At 51.9% G+C, this 24,506-nt stretch overlaps 1 protein-coding gene across 1 annotated transcript in view; it reads right to left on the bottom strand.

The window, feature by feature from the left end:
* Nucleotides 1–19,746, bottom strand: part of HDGFL2 (HDGF like 2) — a 104,219-nt gene extending 84,473 nt beyond the window's left edge. The window contains exons 1-5 of the mRNA XM_029614535.1: nucleotides 19,456–19,746; nucleotides 11,026–11,102; nucleotides 10,782–10,920; nucleotides 10,217–10,405; nucleotides 6,593–6,706 (exon numbers count right to left, since the gene is read on the bottom strand). Of these exons, the coding sequence (XP_029470395.1) occupies nucleotides 6,593–6,706; nucleotides 10,217–10,405; nucleotides 10,782–10,920; nucleotides 11,026–11,102; nucleotides 19,456–19,527 (591 nt within the window). The 5' untranslated portion in view covers nucleotides 19,528–19,746. The remainder of the gene's footprint in view (nucleotides 1–6,592; nucleotides 6,707–10,216; nucleotides 10,406–10,781; nucleotides 10,921–11,025; nucleotides 11,103–19,455) is intronic.
* Nucleotides 19,747–24,506: the final 4,760 nt, after the last annotated feature.

Genomic DNA, 24,506 nt, shown 5'->3' with positions numbered 1-24,506 from the left:
AGATGGGCAGTGTTTATTTGCTACAGCTTCTGTGATATTGTGCCAGGAGAGCACCGCTGTGTTGGGATTGGATAGATCTATATTTTTTAGATCGTTAGTGAGCTGTTCGTTGAGTGTGTCGGAAGCACATGATTTCCTGAAGTGAATGGAGGAGAGGTGTTGGGTGGTAGGTGTCTGTTTATTTGAGGTGAAGGTGGTTGTTATCAGATAGTGGTCTGACCAGGGGATGGGGGTACAAACCGGATCCTTGGTGATGGAGAAGTTAGAGTTGATAAAGATAAGGTCCAAGGTGTGTCCTGCTTTATGTGTGGGTCCGTTGACGATCTGGGTGAATCCCATAGCATTGAGGGCGGTGAGGAGGGCTTCACAGTTGGGTGCATGGTGAGTGGCTTCAAAGTGTATGTTAAAGTCTCCCAGGATTATGGTAGGAGAGTCAGTGTTGATATGTTTAACGATGGATTCAATAAGGGGGGAGGCGTCTGCTTCCAATACTCCTGGGGGGGCATAAACTAGTAAGACTTGCAGATGATTAGATTTGAATAAACCTAGTTCTAGTTTGGATTCTGTCTTGATTGTATGAGATGTTAGTCTGAGTTCTTTCTTGGTGGCTAGTAACAGGCCGCCCCCTCGTTTTTTGTGTCTGTGGATAGAGAAAAAGTCGTATTTGTGGGTAGGCAATTGATTGATTAACGCTATGTCCGAGTTTTTTAGCCAGGTTTCTGTGATGGCGCAGATGTCAGGATTACAGTCTAAGAGATAGTCGTTGAGGATATGAGTCTTTTTTGTCAGGGATTGAGAATTGAATAGGGTCACTGAGAGAAGAGTTAGACCTAGGAGCTGAGTCAGGGGAGTGATCAGGATAGGGATGAGAGATCTGGGAATTCTTGCTGGAGAGGATTGAGCTGGAAGAATGTTGAAGGGGTGACGGTGATATCTGATGGGAATATGTTGGGTCATCATATTTGTGTTACTCTGGAATTGTTGTGAGTGCAAAGATGAGACTTGATTAAGGGTCCTGGGCAAATGTCGTTTTCAGGCCTTGCTTTTCAATAAGAAAGTTGAAAAGGGTTATTTGAGCCGCGGGCGTGTGGAGTTGAAAGGGGGGGGCTGCTCAGGGGCTGCACTAAGGGGCTCACAAAGGGGCAGGCCCCTTTGTCGTGCCCCCTAGACGCGCGGCGCAGACGCGCGGCGCCTGAGCTCAGGTTAGTTTAAATGTCCCTCTCCCTCGCTGATTGGTTGCTTGGGCTGGTGGGCGGGTCTTTTTGCCGCTGCCTGTGGGATCGGAGCTCAGGCTCGCCGGGGGGAAGGGAAAAAAATTGAGGCCTTACCCCGACGGGTCTGGGCGCCGATCGCGCAGGCCTCCCCTCCCTGATGCACAAGTGGAAGCAGAAGCAGCAGTATCAGCGGTTTGAGCAGGAGATGAGCAGTGCCGGAGCTCAGGTTAGTTTAAATGTCCCTCTCCCTCGCTGATTGGTTGCTTGGGCTGGTGGGCGGGTCTTTTTGCCGCTGCCTGTGGGATCGGAGCTCAGGCTCGCCGGGGGGAAGGGAAAAAAATTGAGGCCTTACCCCGACGGGTCTGGGCGCCGATCGCGCAGGCCTCCCCTCCCTGATGCACAAGTGGAAGCAGAAGCAGCAGTATCAGCGGTTTGAGCAGGAGATGAGCAGCGCCGGAGCTCAGGTTAGTTTAAATGTCCCTCTCCCTCGCTGATTGGTTGCTTGGGCTGGTGGGCGGGTCTTTTTGCTGCTGCCTGTGGGATCGGAGCTCAGGCTCGCCGGGGGGAAGGGAAAAAAATTGAGGCCTTACCCCGACGGGTCTGGGCGCCGATCGCGCAGGCCTCCCCTCCCTGATGCACAAGTGGAAGCAGAAGCAGCAGTATCAGCGGTTTGAGCAGGAGATGAGCAGCGCCGGAGCTCAGGTTAGTTTAAATGTCCCTCTCCCTCGCTGATTGGTTGCAAAATCCTCGGAGAAGGACTCCTCCGAGTCCGAGGAGCCCTCCCCCGAGACAAAATTTCCAGATTCTAGGCCCCCCGGGGGCTCCCCCCCCCCGATGCCCGAGGCGAAAGCGGAGGTGGCTGGCCGCCATGTTCCATGGCTCTCCTCGTGGCCTCCCGGACTGAATTCAAAATGGCCGCCGTTCCCGCGCTAAGCGGGAACGGATCAGCCCCCCCGACTTCTGCAGACACGGCGCGCGGCGGCGACCGGGACGCCCGGGAACGGCCCCCCCCCCCCCCCGACCGCCCTCCGACGGCCCTTCGCCCCCGGTAACACAATTTGAACACATGCCGTCGCAGGAGACCCGCACGCGCGGCAAGCTGCCCCTATAGGCATCCCGGACCGGAGCTGAAAGAAAAAATTCGCCGACTCTAACAACAAAATTCCTCCCCCCTACGGAGCGCCCCGGCCGAGGGAAGAGAGAGCGAGACGGCGCGGATAAACAAAATCGCAAAACTTTTTTTTTTATATACTTAGCCGCTGGCCCAGGTGCTGAATTTTCCGCTCCAGCAGGGGTGAGTGAACCGGGCTCCCCGGTGTCACCCCCGACGCTGCTGCCAGGCACGGCCGGGTCCTCGACCCTCAGCAGCGGCCTCAACCAGGGGGGGATGGTCCCCTCAGGACCTGCCAAACCCCCCTGGGAGGCTCCACTGACGGGAGACGACTTCTATATTCTTTATTTTATTATTTTTTTTTTTTTAATTAAGGTAAGCTTTAACCTCTACAGATACTCTTTTTTTTTTTTTTTTTTTACTATCCCTGACTAACTAAACCCCAGGGATCCCAGAGACTGTGGGTGGACCTGCCCCATCTGCTGGAGACAGAGAAAGACTGAGGAGCTGTGGGTGGCACCTTACTATATGTAGGGAGCCCGTCAAGTTTTGCTCTGTCTTCATCTGCTGGTGCGGAGTCACAACCCAGGTGTCTGGACTGATCCGGGTACGTACAGGGAACCAGGGTTTGTTGCACTGCCGCTTTCTTGAGGTCCGAGCCACAGGGGGAGAAGAGAAACCGGTCCCTCAGAGGGCGGACAAACTCCAAGGCGTAGCCGTTCTTTATAGTGTCCAAGACCCACTGGTCCGCGGAGATACGCACCCACTCCTCGTAGAAATCCGCAAGTCGACCCCCGATTCTAGGAGTGGAGGAGTGGGCGACTCTGGCATCATTGGGTAGACTTTGGTGGAGGGTTTCCCTGCCCCGAGCCATCGCGCGTGGATCTACGCCCACGAAAGGACCGTGGCCAGGCCTGGGATCTGGAGGAGGCTGTCCGAGACCCAGACTGCCTGTAAGACCTGTAGCGCCGCTGCGCCCTGGCCCTGCTTCTGGAGGAGGCAAAGGACCGTGAAAGACGTTGTCTATCCTCGGGAAGCCGGTGGACTGCATTCTCCCCCAGGGACTTGATGATTTGATCCAAATCGTCTCCAAAAAGAAACTTGCCCCGGAAAGGCAGAGATCCCAGGCTCGACTTGGAGGAGGCATCCGCCGCCCAGTTGCGCAGCCACAGTAGCCGCCGAGCCGCTACAACCGATACCATGGACTGCGCCAGCACTCAGAAGAGATCGTACAGAGCATCAGCTCCATAGGCTATGGCAGATTCCAGACGATCCACCTGGAGGGTCTCTTCGGGCGGCAGGTCTTGGGAAGTGAGGAGTTGCTGAACCCATCGAAGACTGGCCCTTTGCGCAAGCGAGCTACACATGACAGCCCGCATCCCCAGGGCGGAAACTTCAAAAACCCTTTTGAGGAAGATTTCCAGCTTGCGGTCCTGTGTATCCCGCAGGGCCGCGCCGCCCGTGACCGGAATAGTCGTCCTCTTGGTAACCGCCGACACCGCCAAGTCCACCTTGGGAATCTTAATGAGCTCCAGGAAATCCTCAGGCAGAGGATACAATTTTTCCATGGCACGCGTGACCTTCAGAGATGCTTCAGGAGTGTCCCACTCCCTGGTGAGGAGCTGCAGAAAGGAATCATGGATGGGGAAAGCCTGAGCCCTAGGCCGGAGGGTGGCGAGGACTGGATCCCCCTTCTTGGATGAAGTGGTGATGGCGGGAGCCTCGGGGGCTGGCGGATCCGGTGGAGGATCAAGATCCAGCTCCAAGAGGATCTGAGGAATAAGGTCATCCAGCTCATCTCTCTGGAAAATCCTGAGCGCGCGTGGGTCGTCACCCTCAGACTGCGCGTCCGGCTGCGCAGGATCCGGTGAGTCCGGGGAGACACCCCCCGATGGTGCAGCCGCTCCCATACCCCCCAGGGTAGTACGCAACCAAGGCGGCAGTCCAGGGTCCCCCGGCACCGAACCCGCAAGGGCAGGAGGCGAAACATGAGGAGCAGTAGAGACCCTAGGCGTCTTGGACGGCAGGGGGCCCGGGGGAAGACCCCCGGGAGCCCCCAGACCCTGCAAATACGCGCTATGCATCAGGAGTATAAACTCCGGAGAAAACCGCGGAATGCTGGGAGGGGGCCCTGAGGAGGGAACCTCTGTGTACCCCTGCTCGGGCAAACCCCCCTCCGGGGATAGATTCGGAGGAGAAACCTCCCGAAAATCCCTCTGCTCCTGTACCGCATCTGAGGCAGCATCGCGCTGCGAATCCAAAATGGCCGCCGTTCTCGCCAATGGCTGCGGGGAGGGGAGGAAAGAGAAGGTGCTGAGGGGCTGCGAGGTGCCTTCCCCACCGGGAAGGCATTGAGCACAAATCCCCTCCCGCAAGATCCTCGACCCCGGCTCGCCACAGGCCGCACACCAGGACAGCCGCGGCATGAAATTGCTGGGGAAGAGGAAGAGAAAGCCACGGGGGGGGGGGGGGGGGGCCAGAGCGCGAAAAAAAGTGCTGCGGGGGGGCCGGAACGGCCTGCGCTGCCCGCCGAAGATGTCCCTGCACGCGGGGGAATCGCCCTCCCAGCCGCAGCGACCCCGGCGAAAAACTGCCTCGGGACCGCGGGACAAAGCCGCTGACGCGGAGAGGCCGGCACCGCCGGCTTCCACGAGGCACCTGCGCTCAGCCAAACCTGCAAGAAAATCAAGAATCCTGCAAAAAAGAAGAAACCAACACTTACCCCGGCCAGGGAAGGAGGAGAGATCGACAGAGAAGGAGGCAGAACAGACCTGAGCCACGCCTCCCCAAAAATTGAACAACTTTTTTTTTTTTTTGTTTTAAAACTTGATCCAATGTGAGGGAGTGACAGGAGAAAAGAGAGAAGGAGAAAAAAACCTAAGGCCCTGCCACCCTGGGGAAGCCGCTGGTTCCCCAACTCTCATCTGCTGGAGTCAGAAAGATACTGAGCTCCAGCAGAGGGTGTACTGGTTCATGTGGTTACGCCCCTAGACATTTGTTCTGACTCCATCTGCTGGACGGGGGACATAACCCACCGTCTGGACTGATCCTGGTACGTACAGGGAACATTCTGTTTGCTTTTTTGACTGCCGCAGCACACTGAACCGACGATTTCAATGTGTTATCCACTATGACGCCTAGATCTCTTTCTTGGGTTGTAACACCTAATATGGAACCCAACATTGTGTAATTATAGCATGGGTTATTTTTCCCTATATGCACCACCTTGCACTTATCCACATTAAATTTCATCTGCCATTTGGATGCCCAATTTTCCAGTCTCGCAAGGTCTTCCTGCAATTTATCACAATCTGCTTGTTATTTAACTACTCTGAACAATTTTGTGTCATCTGCAAATTTGATTATCTCACTTGTATTTCTTTCCAGATCATTTATAAATATATTGAAAAGTAAGGGTCCTAATACAGATCCCTGAGGCACTCCACTGTCCACTCCCTTCCACTGAGAAAATTGGCCATTTAATCCTACTCTCTGTTTCCTGTCTTTTAGCCAGTTTGCAATCCACGAAAGGACATCGCCACCTATCCCATGACTTTTTACTTTTCCTAGAAGCCTCTCAAGAGGACAGGTTCAACTGCCTGCATCGGCTGGAGACAGAGAAATACTGAAGGAACGCAGGGGAGGGGGGGGGGGGGGCGGCGCTCTGTCCTGATATAGAATACCCTTTCAGTTTTTTCTCTGTCTCCATCTGTTGGACAGGAGGCTCAACCCACTGTCTGGACTGATCCAGGTACGTACAGGAAATAGCCTTGGGAGGACTGACTGTCATCTCCAGAAAGAAAACTAACTACTTTTTTTTTTTTTTTTTTTAATAGCTTGATTTAGCCACTGGTAGAAAGCAAACTCCTCTAGGTCATACTATTCCTGGCTTGCTTTGATTTCCTTGGGTTTTTTTTTTTTTTTTTAATGGATCAGGACCGCAGGTTCTGTCGCCCTCATCTACTGGAATCAGAGAAATACTGAAGGATCGCAGGTGGCACACCAGGGTAAGAGGGGGTGCCTTTTAGTTGTTTCTCTGACTCCATCTGCTGGAAGGGAGACACAACCCAATGGTCTGGACTGATCCTGGTACGTACAGGGAACTGGGTTATGAATAGGAATGTCACTTATAAACTATTCATAAATGGATGAAAACATGGGAGGAAATTGAAGCAGCACTGTTATAATCTGTGGCCCAACCAAATGTCAGCCCAAAACTCTTGTACCATCTGTCTTTAGTCGTTTCTGGCAAGCAGCAAGGACACACCTGGTCACTGTTCTTCTCAGACACAGATGAACTTTCCGTATCTTCTTCAGATGCAGAAATGCTGCCCTGATCCAGGTCACTGGAAGACTTCCGGGCACGCTTCGCCACTGGCAGCTAAAAGCAAAGAAAACATGAGTGCTGTGGCTGCAACATGTCTATTACAAATGCTTACTGCCACTCTCTACTTTTGGGGGAAGCTGCCAGTAGAGAAAAGGGTGATGTAGACTACAAACAGAAGGACTTGAATTGTAACTTGCTTTGAGCTTGGATGTGAAAATTATGAGCAATTACTGTATTTTTCGCTCCATAAGATGCACTTTTCCCCCACTTTTGGGGGGGGAAATGTCTGTGCATCTTATGGAGTGAATATTAAAAAAAAAACAAACCAAAAACTAACTACAACCCCCCACCCTCCTGAGCTCCCAAGACCTGCCAAAAGTCCCTGGTGCTCCAGCAGTGGTCCAGGAACGATCTCCTGCCGTGGGCCGTCGGTTGCCAGTAATCAAAATGGCGCAGACGGCCCTTTGCCCTTACTATGTCACAGGAGCTACCGGTGCCATTGGTTGGCCCCAGTGACATAGTAAGGGCAAAGGGCCGTCGGCGCCATTTTGATTACTGGCAACCGATGGCCCAAGTGCAGGAGATTGCTCCCGGACCCCCGCTGGACCACCAGGGACTTTAGGCAGGTCTTGGGGAGGGGGGGGGGGAGCAGGAGTGTGGGGGGTTATAGTTAATTAAATTTAAAGGGTTGGGATGGGGTTTTATTTTGGGGGGTTTTTTCCCACAGAAAGAGAATGATAGAAGTTTTCGGATCTGGGGAGTGGACAGCAATGGCCCTCCCCACACCCGAAAACGAAATGGGGACAAAAAAATTTTTATGCACTCCCTAATTTGCTCCATAAGATGCAGACACCTGGGAACAGAGCCGGTTTAGCACACCATTTTTTTTTTTTTGTTAATTTTCCCCCTCTGAATCCTAGGTGCGTCTTATGGAGCGAAAAATATGGTAAATCTAAAATCCAAATTGGCACATGGTGAGGAAGGGGAGCTTTTATTTATTTGTACAGCTTATCCGCTATTTCAATACCTTTCAAAGCGGAACACAAAAAAGAAAATTATTCCTTACCTGTAATTTTCATTCCTGTAGTCCCACGGATCAATCCAGACAGTGGGGTTATATCCCCCTTCCAGCAGATGGAGTCAGTGGAGCCTCAATATCCAATTCCTGTAGGACTATGGGATGAGAGGGTCCAACTCATCCCCCTGGAAGAGACGCAGTACTCTCAGGTCATCCCCTTCCAGCTGAGCCATAGGGGAGGGCTCATCCAGGTCTGGGTCCGGAAGAGGGCCTTGGGGGAAGAGGATTCGAACTCCCAGGAGGATGATGGACCACTCAGACCCTGGAAGCACTTGGGGAAGCCCCTGCTCCTGGGGCCCCTACCCCTGGGGAATCAGCCATTCTGCTCACCCCGATGCTAGATCCTGCTGCTGGCCAAATCTGGCCAGATAGGCATTATGCAATAACAGCACAAAGTCTGTCGAAAAAGGAGGTGGTCCTGAGGAAGGCCCTGAGGAGAGGTCCCCTGCAGGTGGACAAGGGTCCAGAGGAATGGCAGGTGTCAGAATCTGCGGCAATAGTGAAGAACCGTCGTCAGGATCCTCTCCTGGCTGCGCAGGAGCAGTCGGCTCAGAATTCAAGATGGCTGCCGTTCCCACGGTAGGCGGGATCAGGGCCGGCCTCTGTACCTCGAGGCGTGCCTGAGAGCACGAACCTGCTCGTCCGGCTGGCCGCAAGGGACCCTTCCCCATCAGGGAGACATTTTGCGCAAATCCCCTCGCGGGAGAGTCGCGAACAAGGCTCTCCGCATGCACAGCACCTGGAGGACTGCAGCATGAGGACGGGGGTGGGGCAGCCCAAGGATCCGCTGGTGAGTAGCTGCAAGGGGCAAGTACAAATCCTTCGCTCAGCACTACTCCTCCTCTCTCCGACCTGTTGGTTTTTTTTTGTTTTGTTTTGTTTTTTTAAACAACACAGAGGAATATCGCATCTCTGTGGAGGCTGCCCCGAGGCAATCGGCTTCTCAGGGCAGCGGGTCAGATCGGAGGAATGGGGGAGAGGTTGGACCACCAACTTACACCCCGGAGAGACTGACACAGAAATCTAACCTGCAAAGATATAAAACTATCACAACTTACCCCCACAAGGCATAGACTTTTGGTTTTGTTTTTTTTGTAAAACTATACTCTGTTAACCTTGATCCATCCAAGAAAAGGAGGAAGCTAAGAAAATAGATAAAAGATTACTAAATCTAGCTTTCCAGAAATCTTAGTGGAGAACCAAAGTTCAACCACTCATCTGCTGGAGTCAGAAGAATACTGATGGGTAACAGAGGGTGTGCACTGGCTTATAAGGGAGCACTCTTCGAAGTTTTCTCTGACTCAATCTGCTGGAAGGGGGACATAACCCAACTGTCTGGACTGATCTGGGTATATACAGGGAATACATACATAATAAAATGGACACATTAAAACATACAATATAACATAAAAAGTTATACATTCATAGTAAGATTAACACTTTAAAACACACATAGCAAAGAAAAAAAATTATAAAAACAAGTAGATAGATTTCTTCAGGAACTATGTCCAACAAAACAAAATCAGGAGGCAATTAATGTCACCACTGGATGAGGCTTAAATAGGACGGGCTTTACAGTATGGCCTAGAGTTTTTGGTCCTATACAAAAGAAAAGAAAACTTATCAGTGAACTGAAAAAAAAATCTTATTAACCTTTTGGTAGCTAGGAAGCTCAAACTGCCAGGAGAAGCCTTCTGAACTACTTATAAAGATTTAGAGCTCCTTGAATTATCCTATACAAGTGTATGAGACGGACACAAGGGCTAACTGGGCAAGTTTCACATCTGGACCCATGGAGCGAACAAGGAGCCATTGGTTAATTAGACAGGAGGTGGCAAACTCATTGAAGAGAATGAGTCCTAAATACGAGGACAGTTTACACAGCCATTTAACCAGGTAAATAGCCATTTATCTGGGTAAATTGCTCTCCTCTACCTGGCTAAAACCAAGCTCAGGCTTAGTACACACGATTTTTAGCCAGACTATTTGGAAGTGTTCCCCAAGGGGAAGGGGGAGTGAGAAAACCGCATGCTTATATTTGATTATGTAATGTACATGTGCTATTTTAGCTCCGCTTGACTGACCACTTAAACACAACCTTTACACTAGTTAAATTTGAAAATTAGCCATAAAGTGCATTCAGACAGTTCAACCAGGCAGCCTATTAACCCCAGCATGGTTAAGCTGTGGCACAAATAGCCAACAGCATCCATCCCAGCCAGTCTAGAGAACAAATCCCTAATGGCTGAAGGTATACTGGAGCCTACAGATCTACTGAAATTCTCAGACAGATCCTGATCCAGGAATTTGTTTTAAATCACAGATTTTGTTTGTTTGGGGTTTTGTTTTTTTTACCCACAGAACAAAGTGGCAGAAAGCTTTTTGGTCTTTTTCTGGATCCTCACAACTAAATAATCCATCAAAACGTGGCACTTCAAATGGACCAGAGCTAGGCAGTCTATGACCTAAACTACAAACAACCGTACCTTCGGAGCTGGTGCTTTTCGCTTTACCCCACTGTGTTCACTGCCTTTATCCGATTCATCATTGTCCTCATCACTACTTTCCAACTTCTGAGGCACTGGTGCGATTGGTATCATTTCTTCCTCTCCAGCCAAATCACTGCCCACTATGGGCTCGCTGTCAGGAACTTCACTGTCAGACGAGCTCACGGGCTGAATGGCAAAGAGTTACCAAAGGAGACAGTCACTGCTAAAGCTCAAGACCTGCTCTCCGACTTGGGGAGGGGCTAAACGGAGCTGGAAACAGGAAGAAAAACCATTTACAAAGGGGGAAGGAACATCAACAAAATGAAAGACGACAAAGAATACAGGAGGGGAAAGGCATGAACAAAAGCAGGGACGATGAGAAGACATTACAGAAAACAGGAAAAGAACAATGAGAATGTACTAAAAAAGTAGGAGACAAGGGGGGGAATAATGAAAGACAACAAAAGAAAACAGAACTGGAACAGAAGGGCCAAGGAAAGCGAAGATCTCTGAACTGGTTTACGGTGCTAGTTCGCAGTCTCTGAATCAAAGACATACTCACTTGGGGAGCAGTGTAGCTGGCATGAGGGTTGTTCTGGATTTCCCATAATCCCTCATTAAAGCCTTTTCTCTTATTTGGCTTGCCATACTTGTCTTTATATTTATCGTACAGGAACAAGTCCTTGTGTCCCAAGAAGGCTCTGGAGAGAGGAAGCCAGACTAAAGTGAGAAAAGCAGTGCTGTGGCATGGAGACATGATACAGAATGCCCCCAAAAAAGAGCAAAGGACAATGATATGTACTTACGTTTCATGAGTACCAAAGAAGAATATGGGATACTTGTTAGGAGGTGGTTTCACTGCCCCATCAGCAATGTCATCAATCTAAAAGGAAAAGAAAATTATTCCTTACCTGCTAATTTTCGTTCCTGTAGTATCACGGATCAGCACAGACAGTGGGTTATGTCCCCCTTCCAGCAGATGGAGTCAGAAAAAACTTTGAAGGGTGCTCCCATATAAGCTAGAGCACCCTCTGTCATCCTTCAGTATTAAGAATACCAAAGCCTGAAGAGACAAGATGGATGGATCAAGGTATAAAACCCTTTCAACTGGAACAACTGTACAGTGTGTACTAAACTTTAAGAGGCAATTAAACTTGCAAAATGAACCATGAAACAGCCACTAAACACGTGGTATACGGAAAACAATTTGAGCAGAGAGACAACCCAATCCCATAAATCCTTAGGGTGGGCGTCTGGACTGATCGTGGTACTACAGGAATGAAAATTAGCAGGAATGGAATAATTTTCCTTTCCCCGTACATACCCGGATCAGTCCAGACAGTGGGATGTACCAAAGCTTCCCTACTTAGGGTGGGCCCCGGATAGCCCTGCTCGAATGACCCGATTGCCAAAGGAGCTGAAAACCGGTGGCTGTAGATTCAAACGATAGCGCCGAGCAAAGGTATGTAAAGACTTCCAGGTGGCTGCTCGGCATAACTCCTGAGGCGAAACGGATTGACTCTCCGCCCAGGAAGCCGCGTGAGCTCAGAGGGAATGGGCCTTGATGCCCACTGGAGGCTGCCGACTGGCACCAATATAATGCTCAGGCGATGGCCTCTTTCAGCCAGCGAGCAATGGTGGGTTAACATCAAGCTTGCATAGCTCTCGGGAATCTTCAGTTGAGAAAGACGGGCGTTCCACCATCTGATTCATATGGAATGCGGAAATAACCTTGGGCAGGAAAGAGAGCACCGTGCTCAAGGAAACTCCTGAATCCATGAAACGGAGATAGGGCTTCCTGCACAATAGCACCTGACGCTCCGAAATCCTGCGGGAAGAGCAAATAGCCACCAGGAAGACTGTCTTGAGCGTAAAATCCTTGAGGGTAGCGGCTCATAGCGGTTCGAAAGGTGGGCTGCCTAGAAATCGAAGAACTAAGTTGAGGCTCCATGAGGGACACAGAGCGTGTACTGCAGGCTTAACGTGTTTCACTCCCTTGAGAAATCAGACGATGTCCGGGTGAGAGGAAAGGGGGGGGGGGGGTTTCCCTCCCAGTGCTGGATCAGGGAACCAAGAGCAGCCACTTGCACCCTCAGGGAATTGTAGGCCAATCCCTTTTCCAGGCCCTGTTGCAGGAACGACAGTATCTGAGCCACTGAGGCGCTCCGCGGCGAGACAGGTACGGAGCCACACGAGGTCTCAAAGACCTTCCAAACTCGGACATAGGCAATGGATGTAGAGATCTTCCTAGCCTTGAGGAGGGTCAAGATCACGGCTTCCGGGTATTCTCGTCTTCTCAACTGGTGCCTCTCAAAAGCCAAGCCGCAAGACAGAAGCGATCTGCCTGGTCGAAAAATGCCAGACCCTGGTGCAGTAAGCATGGTAGATGTCCCAGGCGAAGAGGGCCATCCACTGAAAGTTTGACCAAGTCCGCAAACCACAGCCAACATGGCCATTCTGGCGCCACCAGAATTAGTGGACCGTGGTGACTGTCTACTCTTCGGATTACCTTTCCCACCAGGGGCCATGGCGGAAACACGTAGAGGAGAATGTGCTGCGGCCAGGGAAGGACTAAGGCATCCACTCCCTCCGCACCGTGCTCTCTTCTGCGGCTGAAGAATTGTGGAGCTTTGGCATTCCATGTAGTGGCCATCAGGTCCAGGTGGGGAGACCCCCACCGACTGAATAGAAGTGCCACTGCTTCCTCGGAGAATTCCCACTCTCCGGGATCTATGCGTTGATGACTCAAGAAGTCGGCTTGAACGTTGTCCACTCCTGCGATGTGAGAAGCCACTAGGCGGGAAAGTTGGATCTCCACCCAGGCCAGCAACTTGTCCGTCTCCTGAGAAACGTGATGACTCTTTGTTCCCCCTTGACGACTGATGTACGCTACTGTTGTTGCGTTGTCTGACAGAATCCGAACCGCCCAACGCTGGACTAGGGAGAGAAAACGTTTCAACACCAGGCGTACTGCTCTGGTCACCAAGCGATTGATCGGCCAGGATGCTTGGAACTCCGTCCACGTCCACTGTGCTGATTTCGTCTGGCAGACCGCTCCCCAACTGGAGAGATTGTCATCTGTGGTGACAATCACCCACTGAGGGTCTGCCAAGGTTACTCCCTTTAACAAATGATCCAGGTTGAGCCACAGGCCAGACTGTCCTTGGTCCTCTCTGGCAGCGGGAGGACGGCCTGAAACTCCCGAGAAACCGGTTTCCAGTGGGAGAGCAAGGCTCTCTGTGGAAGACGCATATGCGCAAAAGCCCAAGGTACCAGATCGATAGCGGTCACCATAGTGCCTAGAACCTGAAGATAATCCCAGGCTGTGGGAAGAGAGCGCGAAATGAATCGCTGTACCTGGGAGATGAGAGCCCGAGCCCGATCCGGATGCAGAGGTACCTTGCCCACAGCTGTATCGAAGTGTGCTCCAAGGAAGTCCAGGGACTGAGATGAGTAAGGCTGCTCTTGGAGAAAATGACCACCCATCCGAGGGACTGAAGGAGATGCAACAAGCTGTCTATCGCTCGTTGACACTGGACCAGGGACTTTGCCTGGATGAGCCAATCGTCCAAATAGGGGTGGACCAGGATTCCCTCCCTCCTGAGGGCTGCCGCCACTACTACCATTACTTTGGTGAAGGTACGGGGAGCTGTCACCAGTCCAAAGGGCAGGGCTTGGAATTGAAAATGCTGTCCCAGAATCTTGAAGTGAAGGAAGCGCTGATGCGCCTTGAGGATGGGAATGTGGAGATAAGCCTTCGTCAGATCCAAGGAGGCCAGAAATTCTCCGCTGTGTACCGACGCTATCATTGAGCGTAAGGTCTCCATCCTGACATGTGGGACCCTGAGGGCTTTGAGGACTATCTTGAGATCCAGGATCAGTCGGAAGGAGCCCACCTTCTTGGGGACTACAAAGTAGACTGAGTAATGGCCGGCTCCCACTTCCGTTGGAGGGACCGGGCGAATTGCTCAGAGGGCCAGGAGCCTGTTGAGTGTCTGGCGTACTATGAGTTGTTTCTGTGGTGGTCTGCAGAGAGAGAAGAGGAACCTGTCTCTTAGAGGATGAGCAAAATCTAAAGCGTAACCGTGCTTTAGAATATCCAGGAACCACTTATCTGAGGTAATCTTGACCCACTCCTCGTGGAAGAGGGAGAGACGGCCCCCTATCCTGGGGACCGAGGAGTGGGCCGGCACGGCCTCATTGTGAAGATTTGGGACCTGCCTAGAATACTCTCTTGAGATACACCTCGAGCTTTCTATCCTGCATATCCCGTAGGGCAGCACCTGCCGTCACTGGAATGGTAGTTCGTTTCGTCACTGCAGATACCGCCGCGTCCACTTTGGGAACCTTGAGGAGCTCCAGAAAATCGCCTGGGAGGGGGTATAGCTTATCCATAGCTCTACCCACCTTGAGGGAAGCTTCAGGGGAAGCCTATTCCCGGGACAGAAATTGCAGTAGCGTAGGATGGGAAGGAAAAGACCTCGACGGTGGACGTAGAACTGAGAGCACTGGGTCCCCCTTCTTAGCTGGAGGGGGATATGACAGAGGTCTTTAAGATCATGAGAGGTCTTGAACGAGTAGACGTGACTCGGTTATTTACACTTTCGAATAATAGAAGGACCATGGGGCATTCCATGAAGTTAGCAAGTAGCACATTTAAGACTAATCGGAGAAAATTCTTTTTCACTCAACGCACAATAAAGCTCTGGAATTTGTTGCCAGAGGATGTGGTTAGTGCAGTTACTGTAGCTGGGTTAAAAAAAGGTTGGATAAGTTCTTGGAGAAGTCCATTAACGGCTATTAATTAAGTTTACTTAGGGAATAGCTACTTCTATTAATTGCATCAGTAGCATGGGATCTTCTTAGTGTTTGGATAATTGCCAGGTTCTTGTGGCCTGGTTTGGCCTCTGTTGGAAACAGGATGCTGGGCTTGATGGACCCTTGGTCTGACCCAGCATGGCAATTTCTTATGTTCTTAAGGCCCCGGAGGGTCTTTTGGATCCTCAATATCCAATTCCTGCACAACATATGGGATGAACGGATGCAACTCATCCCCTGGAAGAGACGCAGTACCTGGGGATCATCCCCTTCCATCTGAGCCATCAGAGAGGGTTCATCCAGGTTTGGGTCCGGGAGAGGGCCTTGAGGAAGAGGAGCCAAGCCCCCCAGAGGATGATGGACCATGTGGACCCTGAAGGCACCTTGGTGAACCCTAGGTCCTGAGGCCCCCACTCCCTGAGGGCATCCCAGAGGCCCCAGGGGATCAGCCATCCTGCTCACCTTAGGAGGAGGAGGCCCTGTTGGATCTTGCTGCTGTTCCATTCTGGCCAGGTAGGCATTGTGCATTAAAAGCACAAAACCCCCCGAAAATGGAGGTGGTCCAGAAGAAGGCACCGAGGGGGGGGGGGGGGTCTCCTGCGGGTGGACAAGGGCCCAGGAGGGTTGACAGGGGTCAGGATCGGCGGCAGCACTGAAAAACCGGCGTCCTAATCATCCCCTGGCTGCTCTGGAGCAGTTGACTCAATCAAAGATGGCCGCTGTTCCTGCGCTGGGCAGGATCGGGGCCGGTCTCCGTGCACCATTCCCCACCAGGGAGGCATCTCGCTCAGATCCCCTCGCACAAGAGCCGGGCTCTCCGCACACGCAGCACCTCGAGGATCGCGGCATGGGACTGTGAGCTGAGTCGCGTACGAATTGCTGGTGAGTGGCTGCGAGAAGGGAAAAAACCCCTCTGCAGCACTATTCCTTCTCCCCGACCCGCCTGAATTGCTATTTACACCACACAGAAGAATGTTGCGTCTCTGTGGAGGCTGCCCCGAGGCAAAACAACTTCTCAGGGCAGTGGGATAGCTCAGAGGAAAAGGGGGGAAAGGTTGGACCACCAACTTGCACCCCGGGGCTTACAAATCTAACCTGCAAGTAAGAAAGGTACAAAAACTTACCCCCACAAAACAAATACAGCAATGGAGACTGAAAAACAGCTCTTCCTGCAAGTTAGATTGCTGGGCCCTAGACAAGGGTCTGAGCTTTCCCTGTCTCTTTTTTTTTTTTTTTTACTATCCTTGATCCACCTTAAGATAGGAAGGAAGCTAAGAAATAGAGAAAAGAGCACTAAATTTAGCTTTTCAGAGGTCTTAGTGGGGAACTAGAGTTCAGCCACTCATCTGCTGGAGTCAGAAGAATACTGAAGGATGACAGAGGTTGCACTAGCTTATATGGGAGCACCCTTCGAAGTTTTCTCTGACTCCATCTGCTGGAAGGGGGATATAACCCACTGTCTGGACTGATCCGGGTACGTACAGGGAAAGGAAATTATTTAAAGCCTAGCTTCCCCGTTCCAAAAACAGTGGTAGCTAATTATTCAAATTCACATTAGTATACATACTCTATATTAATCAGGCTGCAGCGATGTGTTAATATCCATACTGATACAATATGCCCTCTTACAAAGGATTCACATACAGGTTATTCCAAGTTTCATTAACATCTGTATTACTTAATAGCTGGGTTATATTAGTACCAGGGTGCACTTCCTCACAGCAGTGCCCCTCATCAGTGTGAGAATCTTCACAGCAGCGCCCCCCCCCCCCATCAGCGTGAGCTTCCTCACAGCAGCGTCCCCCCCCATCAGCATCCCCCCCATCAGCGTGAGCTTCCTCACAGCAGCGTCCCCCCATCAGCGTGAGCTTCCTCACAGCAGAGCCCAGCCATCAGCGTGAGCTTCCTCCCAGCAGAGCCCAGCCATCAGCGTGAGCATCCTCACGGCAATGCTCTCCCCCCAGTCAGCGTAAGCTTCCTCTTAGCAGTGCCCCCATCAGTGTGAGTTTCCTCACAGCAGCTTCCCCTCCATTAGTGTGAGTTTCCTCACAGCAGTATCCTCCCATCAGCGTGAGCTTCCTCACAGCAGTATCCCCCCCATCAGCGTGAGCTTCCTCACAGCAGTATCCCCCCCATCAGCGTGAGCTTCCTCACAGCAGTATCCCCCCATCAGCGTGAGCTTCCTCACAGCAGTATCCCCCCATCAGCGTGAGCTTCCTCACAGCAGTATCCCTCCATCCCATCAGCGTGAGCTTCCTCACAGCAGTATCCCTCCATCCCATCAGCGTGAGCTTCCTCACAGCAGTAGTCCCCCCATCCCATCAGCGTGAGCTTCCTCACAGCAGTAGTCCCCCCATCCCATCAGCGTGAGCTTCCGCACAGCAGTAGTCCCCCCATCCCATCAGCGTGAGCTTCCTCACAGCAGTATCCCCCCATCAGCGTGAGCTTCCTCACAGCAGTATCCCCCCATCAGCGTGAGCTTCCTCACAGCAGTATCCCTCCATCCCATCAGCGTGAGCTTCCTCACAGCAGTAGTCCCCCATCCCATCAGCGTGAGCTTCCTCACAGCAGTAGTCCCCCCATCCCATCAGCGTGAGCTTCCTCACAGCAGTAGTCCCCCCATCCCATCAGCGTGAGCTTCCTCACAGCAGTAGTCCCCCCATCCCATCAGCGTGAGCTTCCTCACAGCAGTAGTCCCCCCCTCCCATCAGCGTGAGCTTCCTCACAGCAGTAGTCCCCCCATCCCATCAGCGTGAGCTTCCTCACAGCAGTAGTCCCCCCATCCCATCAGCGTAAGCTTCCTCACAGCAGTAGTCCCCCCATCCCATCAGCGTGAGCTTCCTCACAGCAGTAGTCCCTCCATCCCATCAGCGTGAGCTTCCTCACAGCAGTAGTCCCCCCATCCCATCAGCGTGAGCTTCCTCACAGCAGTAGTCCCCCCATCCCATCAGCGTGAGCTTCCTCACAGCAGTAGTCCCCCCATCCCATCAGCGTGAGCTTCCTCACAGCAGTAGTCCCCCCATCCCATCAGCGTGAGCTTCCTCACAGCAGTAGTCCCCCCATCCCATCAGTGTAAGCTTCCTCACAGCAGTAGTCCCCCCATCCCATCAGTGTGAGCTTCCTCACAGCAGTAGTCCCCCCATCCCATCAGTGTAAGCTTCCTCACAGCAGTATCCCTCCATCCCATCAGCGTGAGCTTCCTCACAGCAGTAGTCCCCCCATCCCATCAGCGTGAGCTTCCTCACAGCAGTAGTCCCCCCCATCCCATCAGTGTGAGCTTCCTCACAGCAGTAGTCCCCCCATCCCATCAGCGTGAGCTTCCTCACAGCAGTAGTCCCCCCATCCCATCAGCGTGAGCTTCCTCACAGCAGTAGTCCCCCCATCCCATCAGCGTGAGCTTCCTCACAGCAGTAGTCCCCCCATCCCATCAGCGTGAGCTTCCTCACAGCAGTAGTCCCCCCATCCCATCAGCGTGAGCTTCCTCACAGCAGTAGTCCCCCCATCCCATCAGCGTGAGCTTCCTCACAGCAGTAGTCCCTCCATCCCATCAGCGTGAGCTTCCTCACAGCAGTAGTCCCCCCCATCCCATCAGCGTGAGCTTCCTCACAGCAGTAGTCCCCCCATCCCATCAGCGTGAGCTTCCTCACAGCAGTAGTCCCCCCATCCCATCAGCGTGAGCTTCCTCACAGCAGTAGTCCCCCCATCCCATCAGCGTGAGCTTCCTCACAGCAGTAGTCCCCCCATCCCATCAGCGTGAGCTTCCTCACAGCAGTAGTCCCCCCATCCCATCAGTGTGAGCTTCCTCACAGCAGTAGTCCCCCCATCCCATCAGTGTAAGCTTCCTCACAGCAGTATCCCTCCATCCCATCAGTGTGAGCTTCCTCACAGCAGTAGTCCCCCCATCCCATCAGTGTGAGCTTCCTCACAGCAGTAGTCCCCCCATCCCATCAGTGTGAGCTTCCTCACAGCAGTAGTCCCCCCATCCCATCAGTGTGAGCTTCCTCACAGCAGTAGTCCCCCCATCCCATCAGTGTGAGCTTCCTCACAGCAGTAGTCCCCCCATCCCATCAGTGTGAGCTTCCTCACAGCAGTGTCCCCCTCCATCAGTTTGCTTCCTCACAGCAGTGTCCCCCCTCCCCTCCATCAGTTTGCTTCCTCACAGCAGTGTCCCCCCTCTCCTCCATCAGTTTGCTTCCTCACAGAAAAATACCCCCTCCTCCCCATCAGCTCCTGAGCTGTAAGCTTCCTCACAGTAGTGTCCTAGCCGTGCACAAGGAGATCCCTGCAAACGGACCTTCCTCCGGCTGCCAGCGCGGCCGCCGCCTCCGAGCTAGAAACTGGGCTCAGCCCCTTCCCGGGCTCCCTCCTCATAGCCGCTCCTCTCCTTTCCCTGCGCTCCGCCCCCGCCCCCTTCTCACCCGCGCCGGCCAGTGCGGGTATCCCTTCATCTTGGCGAAGACCAGGTCTCCGGGCTTGAAACTGTGCGGCATGGCGGCTGCGGTGCTGCGCGTGACTCCTGGGCCGTGCGTGGTGCCGCCCACTGCCGGCTCGCTGCAGCCGCAGGTACAAAAAAAATTAATAAAAAATAAATTTAAAAAATCCCCGCAGGCCGCAACAGGCCGCCGACGAGAGCTACAGGCAACTGGCCTGGGAGAGCGGGAAGTCCCGCCCCCTCCTGCCCAGGTTCCGCCGCTTGGCCGCGCGTGCTCATTGGCTGGGGCGCCTGCCACTTCAGAATCTGAGTTCCTCGGCTGTCATTCAAGGTGGAAGAGGAGGAGGGGGGAGGGACGGACCTGGCGGTGGGCGGGGTAAGTGGGAAGCAAGACTTCTGAAAGCGAGTGGTGTGAAAATACCTGCGATTGTAGATAGAGCTTTCCTTCTCAGCTTTCTTAAGAAGCAACCTCAGTAATGAGAAGAACCAAGAAAAGAGAACTGCATTTGTTAGAGGAGTGTGCAACGGGAAGGGATAACATAAAAACACAGGAAGTGCTGTGCTGGGGTCAGATTAAGGATCCAGAGCTCAGCATCCTATCTCTGACAACGGCCAGTCCTCAAAGTACTGTAGAACCAATTTCAGGGATCGATGCAATAAAATGTGCTCGGCAGAATGCAGTTTAATCCGCAGCTGTGTGCTTATTTTTTTTTTATGTGCAAAGTAGATGCAGCAAGAAATTTTGTTTACAAAACATGTGCACATTCAATGTAAATACAGGTTAGCCTCTTATGCAAATCCCATGCTATTGATGGCATTAGCTCTTATCCCCGAGTGCAAAGAGATGCCTTGGCTTTCTTCATGTTTTACATAAGAATATGAAAAGTGCCATGCTGGGTCAGACCAAAGGTTCATAGAACCCAACATCCTATCTCCAACAGTGGCCATTCCATAAAAGTAGATTCAACGTTATGTTGCTTACTCCCTATGACAAGTGGTGGTTCTCCCTGAGTCAGCCAGTTAATAACTATTTATGGACTTTTCTTCTAGGAATTTGTCTGAACCCTTTTTAAACCCAATTTATGGGCCGATATAGTAAAGTGCGCTCAGGCCATGCGTTGGACATGCGTTTTCCACGCACTATTTTTACTCTTTATACAGTAAGGGGTAATAGCATGTGGAAAACGCGCGGCCAACCCCCCCCCCCCCCCCCCCCCAAAACTAACCGCCCGCAACATGCAAATGCATTTTGATGAGCCTATTAGTTAGTCCCGCGCAATCCAGAAACTAAAATGTGCAGCCAAGCTGCACATTTTACTCTCAAAAATTAACTCCTGCTAGAGGCAGGAGTTAATTTCAGCCAGCACCGGGAAAGTGTACAGAAAAGCAGAAAAAACAGCTTTTCTGTACACCCTCCAACTTAATTTCATAGCGTTATTAAGTCGGAGGCCCCAAAAATAAAAAATCTGCCCGCGGGTTGGAAAACAGACACTCAATTTTGCCGGCATCCGTTTTCCGAACCGGTGGCTGTCAGCAGGTTCGACAACTGACACCGGTAAAATTCAGCGGCGACTGTCAAACCCGCTGACAGCCGCTGCTTCTGTCAAAAAGGAGGCGCTAGGGACACGCTAGTGTCCCTAGCGCCTCCTTTTTACCGCGGGCCCTAATTTGCATACCTTTCCTTAGTGAATCGTGTGCCCAGGAGAGTGGCCTGGGCGCATGTCGGGAGAGCGGGCGCTTGCCGGCACTCCCGCGCGGTTTACTGTATCAGCCAGTATGCTAGCTGACTTGACCACATGCTCCAGCAGTGTTGTACTGGGGGGGGGGGGGGGCGAGGGTCACCAAGGCCTCCAGGTGATGTACTGGGTGGTGCTGATGGCCAACATTAGAATTGCTATAGGGTGGTTTGCCACCTCAGTTTCAACATTGCATCGGGCCTAGGATAATGCAATCCCCTGCCTGATCCAATGGAGTACAATCCACTAAATTTCGTCCTCTTCTTCATTCACCCCCCTTCTTTGCATGAGCCAGTAGCATTGTTTAAGTTTACATAATCACCTGCTGCTACAGGGCCTGTCTTGCGACAGGAGCTGTGAGAGTATGCTGCTTCTATCGCGAGACAGACCCCAAGGTAGAAGGAGATGACGTAGACTTAAACATCATGATTTCTTTTGTCGGTTCACTGCTCGCAGGGAAGTGGCAATACCCCTCAAAAAGGATTTGCCACCGCAGCCTAAGGAGAGGCCCTGAAGCAGAGCCATCATGGACCCCATCCTGCAGCAGCCTAAAAACAGACCCAGAACCAGAAGATATGGGAAGGCCCTGAAAGAAAGAGTGAGAATGTGTGAGAGCATATGAGAGAGCCTGCGTATGTGTGTGTGAGGGAGTCTGTGTCAGTGAGAGTTCATTTGTAAGAAAGAGTATGTGAGAGTGAGGAAGCCTCTGTGTGTGTAAGCCTGTGAAAAACAGCATGTGAGAGTGAGAGTCTGTGAGTGTGTGTGCATGTGTGTGAGCCTCTTGGAGTGAGCTGTTTTGTGTGAGTGAGCATGTGAGAATGAGGAAGTCTGTGTGAATGTATGTGAGAGCATATGTGTGGTGAGGGAGCATTCACAAGTAAGAGCCTGTATGTGGGTGAGAGAGAAGGGACTAAGTGTATGAGGGAACCTGTGGGAGTAAGAGCCCGTGTGTGCATAGCGGGGGAGGAAGATAAAATATCTGAGAGCCTGTGTATGAGAGTGTGTGTGTGTGTCTGCAAAAGAGAGAGGACATGGGGTGTGGATGTATATGAGAGCATGTGTGTGTGGTGTGTGTGACAGTGGTAAGAAAAGATATAGTTTGTGTGCCTACCCTCCAAGCCCCCTAATCCATGACAGTCTCAGGGTGACTAGAAATCAAGAGTTCTCAGGTATGGAGCGGGGTTTTTTTTTTTAAAAATCCTTATTAGTTTTAATTATTAGGTGTTATTTGATGTCTGCTGTTTTGAAATATTTTATTGGTACTTGGGAAATTTTTTAAAAAGTGTATATGACTTTAATTATTGGATGTTATTGTTATGACTTGTAGGTGTGTGGGCCCTGGGCCAAGGTGAGAGATGGTATCGCCCACAGGGAGGAGCCCTGTGAGCCTCACCGTTGGGAGGCGCGGTCTCAGTGGACGTAAGACACAGCTGTGGAATAGAATCTTTATTGTAAAAGTAGAAAAGGCACAGCCTGCGGATCGGGGGATGCAGGAGGACGAGATAAGGTCTGAGATGGGGTACACCCAGAGGGAATACCTCAGACGTGAATATCTGGTAATGGTCCGCAGAGCGGGGTACACCGAAGAAGTCTCTCTGAAGAGGTGATGCGGTAGTGGCCTGCAGCGCAGAGTACACCGAGGGATTCCTCACTCAGAGGTGGTAATGTAGTAGCCCCAGGTACGGGTACACCAGCGAGGAACCTGTAGTGATGACGTGGCAATGGCCTGCAGCGCAGGGTACACCGAGGTGGTTCCTCACTAATGCTGGCATGGTAGTGGCCCAAGGTACGGGGTACACTGGAGAGGATCTCACAATAAAACTTTCAGTAGTAGTCCGTAGAATCAAGGTACTCACAGAGTGACAGTTCCAGGAGAGGTCCCGGGGAACGGGAACAGACCGTAGTTCAAGGCAAAAGGCCCTCCGAGGAGCAGATAGCCAGAGACGAGGAAGGGCCCTCGAGGAGCGGGTACCCAGAGCGTTTCACACTGAAGTGCAGGAACTGGAACAGGAAGTCCATACGAGAGAAGCGGATTCAGCAATGAGGGAACTCCTTGCTAACTCATTGATAGGCAGGGCCAGGCAGCTTAAGTACAGCAGAGAGTTGACGCCATCCAGAGGGGACGCCCCAGAGGTTCCTGTCATGACGTGCTTAATATTGGCCCGTGAACGCGCGCCTAAGTGATCCCATGAGCAAGGTGGTGGTCGGCAGCGCCCACGCTGTCCCAAGAACATCAGGGAGGTCGGCGATAGCTGGCGGAGGCCGCTACCTTCCCCAGTGATGTCAGGGCTGCATAAAAAGAGGTGAGCATTAGTGGTCGCAGCTGTCTGCGACCGATGGGCGTAACAGTTATTCTATTTGTCAGCTGTTTTGAAATATTTATGTTTTTACTATTAAAACTGATGCTTTATATTTCTTGATTTTATTGTTTGATATTTTATGAGGAATGGTGATGTTTCTGAATTTCCATTGTTACCTTGAGGACAGAATCTGGTTTTTTCGGGATTTCCATTTCAGGTTTTGTCTACATATTATTGACTCTAATTTATGATCCTTTATTCTGTGTTTGGTGAATGTTGGGATCTGTGGGAGGGAGCGCTAGGGAACACTCTCGATTCCGGGGAGATGTGTGCCCTTGGACCACGACGCGACTGCAGAGAGGAGCTCCATGGAAGCGCCGCGGCAGGCAAGACGTGTCCCAGCATGGGAGGAGCAGGCTGACCACCGCCCTAACCTCTGCCAAACCTGCATGTACCGGTAGAGACCCAACAATGCAATGCTGGTCTCTGGGGTAGCCCTCCGGCCACTCGATAGCCCTTTCGGACCTGCCACTGGGTAGCAGCAGATGCAGCAGGACGGAGAGAGGTCGAGGACAGGCGATGGTACTGTTATGGTTTTGATGAATTAGTGAACCCCGGGCCAAGGTGAGAGATGTCTCCGCCCACAGGGAGGAGCCCCGGTGGCCTCAGCATCAGTGGGCATGGTCTCAGAGACGTAGGACACAGCTGTGAGAGAGACTTTATTAAGGAGGAAAAGATAGTATATAACCTGAGGAGCAGGAAATATAATAAACACAGTCTTTGAGCAAATACTGTAGTCAGGATGATGATGTATATATGGAGGTCCGGTAGTGGCCCACAGCGCGGGGTATGCCAAGGAACCTGTACAATAGATACCAAGGAGGCAGAGGTCAGTGATATAGGAACCAGGCCATAGACCTTGTAATCCTGAGGCACAGACAGAGTAGCGTAGACAGGCTGAAGAACAGTAGTGGCCCAAGGAACGGAGTACACTGTGGAAT

The sequence above is a fragment of the Rhinatrema bivittatum genome, chromosome 8 (genome assembly GCF_901001135.1).
Source record: "Rhinatrema bivittatum chromosome 8, aRhiBiv1.1, whole genome shotgun sequence".
Lineage (NCBI taxonomy): Eukaryota > Metazoa > Chordata > Amphibia > Gymnophiona > Rhinatrematidae > Rhinatrema > Rhinatrema bivittatum.
Note: the sequence above shows the minus strand (reverse complement) of the source record. Positions and strands in the feature narration are given on the sequence as shown.